The sequence below is a fragment of the Schistocerca americana genome, chromosome X, assembly GCF_021461395.2.
Source record: "Schistocerca americana isolate TAMUIC-IGC-003095 chromosome X, iqSchAmer2.1, whole genome shotgun sequence".
In the NCBI taxonomy this organism is placed as follows: domain Eukaryota; kingdom Metazoa; phylum Arthropoda; class Insecta; order Orthoptera; family Acrididae; genus Schistocerca; species Schistocerca americana.
This window is the reverse complement of record NC_060130.1, coordinates 776458738-776471173: the sequence shown is the minus strand read 5'-3', so window position 1 is coordinate 776471173 and position 12436 is coordinate 776458738. Positions and strand designations below refer to the sequence as shown.

Below are 12436 nucleotides of genomic sequence, written 5' to 3'. Positions count from 1 at the left end.
TGCTGCAAGCACTGCACAGCATTTTGCATTAGTATGACAACTATCCAGCTGTCAACCAGAATGAATGGCCACAGTCAAACTGTTGCCAAAAATGAGGTGGACCACCCAGTGGCACAACATGCGGCAGAGCACAACATGCTAGATTTCAATGACTGATTTGCAATCCGTGATCCACCTCACCTCTTCACCATCACCAGCTTTCCTCAACTGGCCAGATGGGAGCTATCCTTATAGCACATCCTTCACTAACTTCCCTGGCCTAAACCTAAGGTAACTCACTGTCCCCACCAAGAAAGATTTTGTGTGTGTGTGTGTGTGTGTGTGTGTGTGTTCTCCTACAGCTTGTGAAAGGAATTTCATTCTGAAAGCTAGCAAAGCAAAGCTCTGTATCTTTTGTTTGTCTATATATCGATGATGCAGTGCTTCTGCCTTTTGGTGAGTCATCTCTTTATTCCTAAATAATTCGTTATACTCAACCAGAACTTACTAGTCATTCCTTTGTATTTCCTTTCTCATTTGTTCATTAAAAATATTTTATTCAGCAATATATACACATTATTTGATACAGTATAGCGCTCACTGTGGAGACAAACATCATGGGATACCTCCTAATATTGTGTCAGACCTCCTTTTGCCCAGCATAATGCAGCAACTCAGTATGGCATGGACTCAACCAGTCGTTGGGAGTCCCCTGCAGAAATATTGAGTCGTGCTCTCTCTACAGCCACCAATAATTTTGAAGTGTTGCCAGTGCAGAATTTTGTGCACAACATGACCTCTAGATTATGTCCCATAAATGTTTGATGGGATTAATGTTCCATGATCTGGGTGGCCAAATCATTTGCTTGAATTGACCAGAATGTTATTCAAATCAATTGCAAACAACTGTGGCTCAGTGACCAACTTGTACAGTGTCTTGTTGACAACTTGGGTCCATTGCTTCGTGAGGTCTGCACCACACTTGTGCCCTGTCGTGAGCTCTTACCAAATAAAATTAGGACTCATCCGACCGGGCCAAAATTTCCCAGTTGTCTAGGATCCAGCCGATTTGGTCACGTGCCCAGGAGAGGCACTGTAGGCGATGTCTTGCCATTAGCAAAAGCACTTGTGCCAGTTGTCTGCTGCCATAGCCCAGTAAAGCCAATTTCCGCTGCACTGTCCTTATGGATACATCCGCTGTACATCCCACATTGATATGAAACTTCCTGGCGGATTAAAACTGTGTGCTGGACTGAGACTCGAACTCGGGACCTTTGCCTTTCGCGGGCAAATGCTCTACCAACTGAGCTACCCAAGCATGACTCACAGCCCATGCTCACAGCTTCAATTCCGCCAGTTTGGAAGGTAGGAGTCGAGGTACTGGTGGTATTGAAGCTGTGAGGATGGGTTGTGAGTTGTGCTTGGGTAGCTCAGTTGGTAGAGTACTTGCATGCAAAAGCCAAACTTCCCAAGTTTGAGTCTCGGTCCGACACACAGTTTTAATCTGCCAGGAAGTTTCATATTAGCGCCCACTCTGCTGCAGAGTGAAAATCTTATTCTGGAAACATCCCCCAGGCTGTGGCTAAGCCATGTCTTCACAATATCCTTTCTTCCAGGAGCGCTATTTCTGCAAGTTTCGCAGAAGAGCTTCTGTGACATCTGGAAGAGAGGAGTCAAGGTACTGGTGGAACAGTTTTAATTTGCCAGGAAGTTTCATATCAGTGTCCACTCCACTGCATAGTGAAAATCTTACTCTGGAAACATCCCCCAGGCTGTGGCTAAGCCATGTCTCCACAATATCCTTTCTACCAGGAGTGCTATTTCTGCAAGTTTTGCAGAAGAGCTTCTGTGACGTTTGGAAGGGAGGAGTGAAGGTACTGGCAGAACAGTTTTAATCTGCCAGGAAGTTTCATATCAGCACACACTCTGCTGCAGAGTGAAAATCTCATTCTGGAATTCTCCCACATTGATTTCTGCAGTTGTTTTATGTACTGTTTCTCATTTGTTAGCACTGACAACTCTATGCAAACATTGCTGCTCTCGGTTGTTAACTGAAGGTTGTTGGTCACTGTGTTGTCTATGGTGAGAGATGATAATATGAAATTTGGTATTCTCAGCATGCTCTTGACACTGTGGATCTTGGAATGGTAAATTCCTTAATGCTTTCCAAAATGGAATGTCCCGTGTGTCTAGCTCCAGCTACCATTCTATCTTCAGTGTTTGTTAATTCTTGTCATATGGCCATAATCATGTTGGAAACCTTTTCACAATGAACCACTTGATTAAAAATGACCGCTCTGCCAATGAACTAGCCTTTTATACCTTGTTCACTCAATACTACTGCTACCTGTATGTATGCATATTGCTATCCCATTACTTCTGTCGCTTCAGGGTATTACCAATTCACACAGAAAATAGGATTCTTAATGTTAATATTTGTGAAATAAATCATTTTCAATACAGATTTTTGTTGATGCTCTAAAACAACATCATAAATGCAAGAAAATAATAATTATACAATAATTTCTGGCAAGTAATAATTTGCTACTTTCAGTAAATAAATCTTTTAGGGTATGTTTAATGATAAGCTTCAGAACAATAATTTTTCACAGTACATAAATACATTTCACATATGACAAACATATCTCTTATCTTGGAATTGCTGCAAGTTTCCTGCATTTTGAGGCATTCCCCCCCTCAACAAATTTTGGTATACAGCCTACACTGTAAAACGTAACTTGTACATCTACATCTACATGGACACTCTGCAAGTCACACTTAAGTGCCTTGCCTGGCAGAGGGTTCATGAAACCACCTTGACAATAATTCTCTTTTATTCCAGTCACATATAGCGCATGTAAAAAATGAACACCTGTATCTTTCCGTGCGAGCTCTGATATCCCTTATTTTACTATGATGATTTTTTTCTTCCTATGTAAGTCCCCACCAACAAAATATTTTCACATTCGGCAGAGAAAATCGGTGATTGAAATTTCATGAGAAGATTCTGCTGCAGCAAAAAACGCCTTTGTTTTAATGATGTCCTCCTCAAATCCTGTATCATTGCAGTCATCCTCTCTGCCCTACTTCACAATAATACAAAACGTGCTACCCTTCTCTGAACTTTCTCGATGTAGTCTATCTGGTAAGGATCCCACACCAAGCAGCAGTATTCTAAAAGAGGATGGGCAAGCGTATTGTAGGCAATATCTCTATTAGATCTGTGACAGTTTCTTAAGTCCTGCCAATAAAATGCCTTCTTTGGTTAGCCTTCCAAACAATATTTCCTATATGTTCCTTCCAATTTAAGTTGTTTGTAATTGTAATTCTTAGGTATTTAGTTGGTTTTATGGCCTTTACATTTGATTGATTTAGCGTGTAACCAAAGTTTAATGGATTCCTTTTAGCACTCATGTGGATGACCTCACACTTTTCGTTATTTAGGGTCAATTGCCAATTTTTTCATCATACAAATTTCTTTTCTAAATTGTTTTGCAGTTTGTTTTGATCTTCTGATGACTTCACTAATTGATAAATGACAGCATAATCAGCTAAAAACCTTACACAGCTGCTCAGATTGTCTCCTAAATCAATTATATAGATAAGGAAGAGCAAAGGGCCTATAACACTACTTTGGGGAACATTAGAAATCATATCTATTTTACTCAATGGCTTTCCATCAGTTACTATGAACTGTGACCTCTCTGAGAGGAAATCACATATCCAGTCACATGACTGAGCTGATACTCCATAAGCACACAAATTCACTACAAGCCATTTGAGTGGTACAGTGTCAAAAGCCTTCAGGAAATCTAGAAATACTGAATCAATTTGAAATACTATGTAAATAGCACTCAACACTTCTTGTGAGTAAAGAGCTAGTTGTGTTTCACAAGAACAATGTTTTCCAAATGTGTGTTAACTGTGTGTCAATAGACTGTTCTCTTTGAGGTAATTTACAATGTTCGAACACAGTGTATGTTCAAATTCTTGCTGCATATCAATGTTAATAGCATGGACCTCTAATTTAGTGGATTACTCCTACTACCTTTCTTGAATATTGGTGTAACCTGTGCAACTTTCCATTCTTTGGGCACAGATGTTTCACCGAGTGAAGGGTTGTACATGATTGTTTAGTATGGAGTTATTGTATTAGCATACTCTGAAAGGAACCTAACTGGTATCCAGTCTGGGCCAGAAGACTTCCTTTTATTAAGTGATTTAAGTTGTTTCAATACTCCAAGGATATCTATTTCTATGTTACTCATGTTGGCAGGTGTTCTTGATTCGAATTCTGGAATATTTACTTTGTCTTCTTTGGTGAAGTAATTTTGGAAGGCTGTGTTTAGTAACTCTGCTTTTGGAGCACTGTCATCTATAGTTTTTCCATTGCTATTGCACAGAGAAGGCAGTGAGTGTGTCTTGCCACTATAATACTTCACATATGACCAGTATCTCTGTGGAATTTCTGAAGCTAGTTGCAACACAGCTCTTTTTGGCTTTTTATTCAAATTTTCTGCATCATCCATATATTCATTGTCAGAGGAATTTTATTGTACATGGATGTCCTTTTCTCCTTGCTACTGGCATGACATGTTAATATCATTATTGTTTACCAGTGAGTTTCATCAAGCTTGGCAGGACAATCTTCAGTTAAAAATGAGAATTCATCAGCTTCATAATTACATAATTCCACCTTCGAGTCACTAAGAAGAGCTTCTACTTGCTCATAATTTAATATTGCATATGTTGCTGTAGAGTGTAGAAATAACAATTATTTCAGTATTCCATTATCGGGTGCCAAACTGAAATTATCAAGTATGCAGTATGACCTGAGGTTCACAAATGAGGAACTTAAGAAAATGGGTCATTTCAAAGTAACAAACAAAATTTATACAGATGTGAACAACTTCTCAACACCTAGAATAGTTGGAAAACATTAGGTAAAAATGCAGATTCTCAGCTTAATATTTAGGCATAATAATTATTCACATACATCTTTGACTTGTAAAAGTAACCATTTTTGGACACAAACAGCTGTAAACTAGCACAAAAATCATTCCTTGTAAGATGCTGCACTCTAGTTTTAAAACTAAGAACAATAAGGTCCACACTCATGGACCATCAGTCTATAAGTGGAAAATATTCCTATTTATGGAGAAAAAAATATGAGCAGAATAGTGAAGACAATGAAGAGGTTAAAATGTCTGTGACAACCAATCACTTAATGCAATGTGGCAGTGCCTCTATGTTGCCATAGCTCATACACAACAATTGTTTAAAGTCATATAGCTTTGGTACCAGCACCAGCCTTTTGCACTTCACAGTTTAAAGCTGACAACAATGCTTCCAGCTGCCTGAACTCTTCCTGAACTAAATGTTGTATAATAATTGCATTATGGTCTGATGCATGAACAAGAAGGAATCAAATGGTTTACATACTGTCTTTATCACACACTTTTGATCTGGTGCTATCAACACTGAAGCTGGATGAGAGACAAAAATCTAGTGTGTAGTATATGTTTATAACTTGCATGGAATTTATGTGGTAGCTTTTGTCCTAGCCATTTTTAAAGCTACGTATATTCCATTTAACACCTGCTTGTTTGTAAACATGTATTTTAAGACTGTTGCATATTAAAGTCTATTGCTTAGTAAGTAACCTTAGAAAATGGCTTCACTGGAAACTCCATACCACCGAACTGATGAAAAAGTAGTCCCACAAGTCAGGTTGTGGTTAAGTAAAATCTCTATCATCCTTTTGTAGCTGACATACATGGTAGTGAAGTAGGGTTTTCTATGAAGTTTCCATTTATATCAATGGTTTAGTATGTTGGTGTCCGCCCCTGGTAGCTGAGGGGTCAGCGTGACAGAATGTCATTCCTAAGGGCCCGGGTTAAATTCCCGGCTGGGTCGGAGATTTTCTCCACTCAGGAAGTGGGTGTTGTGTTGTCCTAATCATACTCATTTCATTCCCATTCACATGCAAGTTGCCGCAGTGGCATCAAATCGAAAGACTTGCACCCGGCGAACAGTCTACCTAACGGGAAGCCCTAGTCACATGACATTTACATTTTTAGGATGTTGGTTGGCTGAAATACCTTACAACAATATTTTTAGGTGACCTTTAACACAAGACAAATGATTTTTGCCTGTAGTATAAATACTTACATCAGATAAAACAAAATAGGACTTTTGTTCCTTAACTTATTAAAAATATTTCCTGACATCATCTTCTGCTACAATCCAGACTTTGTTAGTGCACAGTAGATGATTTATGTCATTTTCAGTAAAGCTTTTAATGTTATAAGTTCTACAGTTGGTGAGAAAATGTAAACTGCTATAATGAACAGAATCAGTTTCAAGAATATAAAAACTGCTGGACTATAAAACAATATAAAACATGGCAATAGGTAGCTTAACTTGCTGTAAACTGCTACAAGAGGAATTGTCAATGAAAATGTATTTTAAAGGCACACAAAATATAGTGTCATGGAGACATTGAAAGAACTGAACTTACAGACTCTTGAAGCTAAATAGAAACTATCCCAAGAAAGTCTACTGAAAAGTTTCAGGAAATAGCTTTTAATGATGACTCTAGGAATATACTACATACTTCTCCCTTGGTGACTGTGAGGACAAGGTTAGAGTAATTAAATCATGCACAGTGGTGTTTAAACTTTCTTCCCTCTCTCCATATGTGAATGGAACAGAATAAAGCCCTAATAACTGGTACAGCAGGTTTTACTCTCTGCCATGCATTTCACTGTGGTTCACAACATATAGATGTAGATGCAGAATAGGTTACTGTATGATTTGGATGACAATCCAATCTTTGGGACAGCTTCGTAGATGTTACAAATTTATGTGGATGTAAATGCTCTTGTTGAAATTAGTCATAATGAACATACACTCCTGGAAATGGAAAAAAGAACACATTGACACCGGTGTGTCAGACCCACCATACTTGCTCCGGACACTGCGAGAGGGCTGTACAAGCAATGATCACACGCACGGCACAGCGGACACACCAGGAACCGCGCTGTTGGCCGTCGAATGGCGCTAGCTGCGCAGCATTTGTGCACCGCCGCCGTCAGTGTCAGCCAGTTTGCCGTGGCATACGGAGCTCCATCGCAGTCTTTAACACTGGTAGCATGCCGCGACAGCGTGGACGTGAACCGTATGTGCAGTTGACGGACTTTGAGCGAGAGCGTATAGTGGGCTTGCGGGAGGCTGGGTGGACGTACCGCCGAATTGCTCAACACGTGGGGCGTGAGGTCTCCACAGTACATCGATGTTGTCACCAGTGGTCGGCGGAAGGTTCACGTGCCCGTCGACCTGGGACCGGACTGCAGCGACGCACGGATGCACGCCAAGACCGTAGGATCCTACGCAGCGCCGTAGGGGACCGCACCGCCACTTCCCAGCAAATTAGGGACACTGTTGCTCCTGGGGTATCGGCGAGGACCATTCGCAACCGTCTCCATGAAGCTGGGCTACGGTCCCGCACACCGTTAGGCCGTCTTCCGCTCACGCCCCAACATCGTGCAGCCCGCCTCCAGTGGTGTCGCGACAGGCGTGAATGGAGGGGCGAATGGAGACGTGTCGTCTTCAGCGATGAGAGTCGCTTCTGCCTTGGTGCCAATGATGGTCGTATGCGTGTTTGGCGCCATGCAGGTGAGCGCCACAATCAGGACTGCATACGACCGAGGCACACAGGGCCAACACCCGGCATCATGGTGTGGGGAGCGATCTCCTACACTGGCCGTACACCACTGGTGATCGTCGAGGGGACACTGAATAGTGCACGGTACATCCAAACCGTCATCGAACCCATTGTTCTACCATTCCTAGACCGGCAAGGGAACTTGCTGTTCCAACAGGACAATGCACGTCCGCATGTATCCCGTGCCACCCAACGTGCTCTAGAAGGTGTAAGTCAACTACCCTGGCCAGCAAGATCTCCGGATCTGTCCCCCATTGAGCATGTTTGGGACTGGATAAAGCGTCGTCTCACGCGGTCTGCACGTCCAGCACGAACGCTGGTCCAACTGAGGTGCCAGGTGGAAATGGCATGGCAAGCCGTTCCACAGGACTACATCCAGCATCTCTACGATCATCTCCATGGGAGAATAGCAGCCTGCATTGCTGCGAAAGGTGGATATACACTGTACTAGTGCCGACATTGTGCATGCTCTGTTGCCTGTGTCTATGTGCCTGTGGTTCTGTCAGTGTGATCATGTGATGTATCTGACCCCAGGAATGTGTCAATAAAGTTTCCCCTTCCTGGGACAATGAATTCACGGTGTTCTTATTTCAATTTCCAGGAGTGTATATTGGCACATGATTGTAATTGTCTTTTCAGAATGAATGTATGATTGAAAAACTGCATTTAATTACTGTACATTCTTTGCCCTCAGGTATTTTGGTTGATGAAAATTCATATTATTTAGATTCTGGAACAAATTCAACAATATTTTGAGGAGCAGCAAGTCACAATTAATAACTTTCTTTTGTGCACAATTAATGGATGAAACAATGCTGGACAAAGATAATTCAAGATGTCAGCAGAATTAAATTAAATGTGCAACAATGACTGTCAAAATTTCTTCAACATAAGGAGTGACATTCACAAGATTATGGAATTGGGGTCCATAAAGTATCATTCTGTCACAAGATCGCTTACTTAATTTTTTTAAATTGTGCGGTAGTTGTATTAAAGATGCACACTGGATGTACCAGCAACACAGCTACATCTGTGTACAACTAAAATGTGTTCACTGTAATACCTGCACATTATTGTAAACCATATGATGTATTCGAATTTACTGCATGCGTACAGATGTCCGCTGACTGAAAACTTGTTTCGGAGAAGGGAATGAAATCTTTTTACCTGCCATTTATGGTATTGATTTTACACACAAACTCCAATATATTATGCTTTCAGGCAATAATAAAATAGTATGTACTTCATCATATCATACATGTTATTAAGAGAGCCAACACCACTGCCCAATACCAAATAAATATATTTCACAGTAGAATGGGTAAATGTTATGTTTGAATGTGATTAGTTGTGTGGTAGGAGATTACAGAATTGAAGAAGCCATATTCATATTTCCCTTTTCTATATTTATTGAGAATTTTAAATCACTTTTTTAAATAGAATTCTAACCAGGGGACAGGCTTCCTTCAGTTTGCAGAGTGAGTTGACTAGAGGGGACTATTACTACTGTGTCATATTTGTTCCCAATTATAGGCCACTGTGTCTTCCTATTTAACAAGCTATAGCAACACATCTTCATGGACTTTGCTATACCAACATTGTTCATTATAAATATGATGAGAAATATTAAATGAATGTCTGAACACTTTATGATCTTAAAAAGACTTATGAGTAATAGGAATAGGATTACTTTAGCTGAACTCTAAGAGTTTTATCCCTGAAAAAATTATTACACAGGATGTCATTACATATATTGTTGGCTATCAATTTTTTAGATGAGCTATTTAAAAATAACTGGTTTCGTGACTAAAAAGTTCCAAATTCAGTACAGTTTATATTCAGAGATTAACATAATATGTAGATATTAACACTGCTGAGGGAGCCATGTCACACATGTTAGATTTTGTATGATAGAAATCAGTAATTGGTGTTCATGAACAAAAGTTTAGCTGCAAAAAGGTACAAGTTGTACAAAACAATGTATTCCTATCAGTGAAATGATAGCTGTCACAAGAAGCTCCCATGTATCAAATCTCATAGGATTATCTGCTCACAAGTACAAGGTAAATGCATATATAATACTAAAAAGTTTAATTGAAAGGACTTGTAAATGTAAAGGAAAATTTACTAAAGGTTTTGTTAACACTTCTGAAGGTCAGCTTGTAATAGAGCTGCATTTGATTAGTATGTGTGTACCAGTGAACCAACTTGTTACTACTTCCTTGAATGAGAAACAGAAATTTGACATAACTTTTTCCCATAAGATCTTTTTTAGAAATAGTTCATAATACATCTATTGGCACTCCCTTTCCTGCCGAAACTGAGATAATCTGTCATTTGAAGCCATAAACTGTGTACTTTTAATGATTACTTGTACCTGAATGTCTGTAAATACAAGCATGTCAACAAATGTGAGTGGATTTCGCACATAATAAACATAACTTTAAAGAATGTGTACTAGTCTCTCTCTCTCTCTCTCTCTCTCTCTCTCTTTCTCTCTCTCTCTCTCTCTCTCTCTCTCTCTCTCCCTCCCTCCCTCTCCCTCTCCCTCTCCCTCCCTCCCTCCCCCACACCCACACCCACACCCACACCCACACCCACACCCACACCCACACCCACACCCACACCCTCACCCTCACTCTCACGTCTCATGCAGAAAATTTAAGTTGTGGCCATGTACTGTAGCAAGTAGTGCACATACCACAGTAGTACAGATATAGTGTACATTTTAGCAGTAGAAAGACCCTAACATGCACTTTCATTTCAGAGTACATATGATAAATTAACATTGGTGACTTTGAGACTGACGCTATAATATTGGTACACAGCAGCTCCAATTCCTGGGACCGTATACATATTTTTAAAAATTGTAACTTGGCATAGATGGTAGAGAATATATAATGATAATATAATATATAATGCTAAAATGCTAAAAAGTTTAATTGAAAGGACTTGCAAATGTAAAGGAAAATTTACTAAAGGTTTTGTTAACACTTCTGAAGGTCAGCTTGTAATAGAGCTGCATTTGATTAGTATGTGTGTACCAGTGAACCAACTTGTTACTACTTCCTTGAATGAGAAACAGAAACACATACCATGTATACAATCAGTATCTGGAGTAAGAAACGAGTGCCAATGTTGCAGAAGGCAGGACACCACTCACAACACATTTCCACGCCAAGCTGACCCATAACGAAAGTGTGCAAACTGTGAGATATAGCAGCACCCAATATGTCATTTTGTGAGCCTTGCAGTACAGAGTAATAACATAAGACATCCAAGCTCAGCTGCTCCGTGGCATCCTTACACAGACACAAAAGGCAAAGGCGAGGGAAGCTGATGATAGTTGAGACACCATGGAGGGGGCAAGCCTACTGACACCTCCGTGTAATGAGTGCAAATGACTGCATCAACATCCAAGATGCTGTTATGTCCAGCTTATATACCACCATTTCAGGAGCCTCAGCCTCACTGTCTGGTCATCCCATCTACATCTCTGATTCTGATGGAATGACAGTCGCTTGTTACAAGATAACTTGGTTGGAAATTGTGATGTGCTGCCAGAGTAAAAACTTCACCTCTGAGATCATGGACAGCTGGCTGAAGTTGGACTTTGCTGCCACAAGCTGCCACTGTTGGTAGATCACCCTTGTGCCTGATGGAAAATGTGGACAAGCCTTCCCCTGGTGAAGGACCATACAAAGTGACTGAAAACTACCACCTTCAACCTGTTGGGCAAGGCACCTGAGTACTGCCTCCCTCACTGTATGTCATACTTCCTCCCTGTTTGTATGCTATGTTGCTAATCTGGGTCCTGGGCTTCCACTTTCATGACACCCACTGTCTGCAATATGCTGTTAGCATATGCCAAAGTGCATCTCTGTCTTTAAGAGCACTGAGGTGGGTCACATGAGTTGCTGGTGAGCTATGATAAGCTTACACCTGCAGACACTTTCACGACATTACTGTTGGGTCCTGACCTGCGAAATGCCAGTGTGCTGCATCCAGATTCCTTGTCCCACTCGAGTGTGAGATTCAGTGTGCAACTGCTACGCCAGGTAAGACAATCCATACTGTAAAATCGTGAGCAATAAATGCGTTTCCAGGCAATTCTGTTTAACTAAGGCCTTCAGGCATGTGACAACTACCCTCACCAGCTTCCAAGCTTGGCCTCTTCCACCTGTAGTGCCACCACCCCACCTGCTCAGCCTCAATTCCCACTACAAATCCTGGCCTGAGGAGTGGTCACTACAATTTGTATCCAGAAGTGACATTTATGCAGGTACTGCTATAGCGGGTGATAAGAAGTGTACCTCACAATCATGTGGCTTCAGCTGGCGTCAAATGTGGCTGACTGCTGCTACACCCAGTTTCAGATGTCATGGTCATCAACACAGGAGATTCATTCTTTGTGCAGTCAGTGCTTCACACAATGCATGATGATGAGCGAGAAGTGTTAAGTTTACCTTTTAGGTGGCCATTTCCATTGTGTATTTCATTGGCCATGGTGGATCGTAGGGACATTCATTTTAATTAAAGGGTAACTCTTGTACAACCGTGTGAATCTCCTGAACTGTCTAGTTTAAAGGATAATGGTCATGATTCGTATTTAACATCCATCAGGTGTACATTTTGCAGTATTCCTGGGCACGAGGTGCCATTCACGAAGGCTGTGCCAGCCACACATTTCACTTGTCGATGTTGGGGTCATTTGGCACGAGATTGTAGTGA

The 12436-nt window shown here is 40.8% G+C and overlaps 1 protein-coding gene across 1 annotated transcript in view; it reads left to right on the top strand.

The window, feature by feature from the left end:
* Positions 1–10156, top strand: part of LOC124555501 (solute carrier family 28 member 3-like) — a 338777-nt gene extending 328621 nt beyond the window's left edge. The window contains exon 15 of the mRNA XM_047129428.1: positions 8400–10156. Coding sequence (XP_046985384.1) covers positions 8400–8461 — 62 coding nt within the window. The 3' untranslated portion in view covers positions 8462–10156. The remainder of the gene's footprint in view (positions 1–8399) is intronic.
* Positions 10157–12436: the final 2280 nt, after the last annotated feature.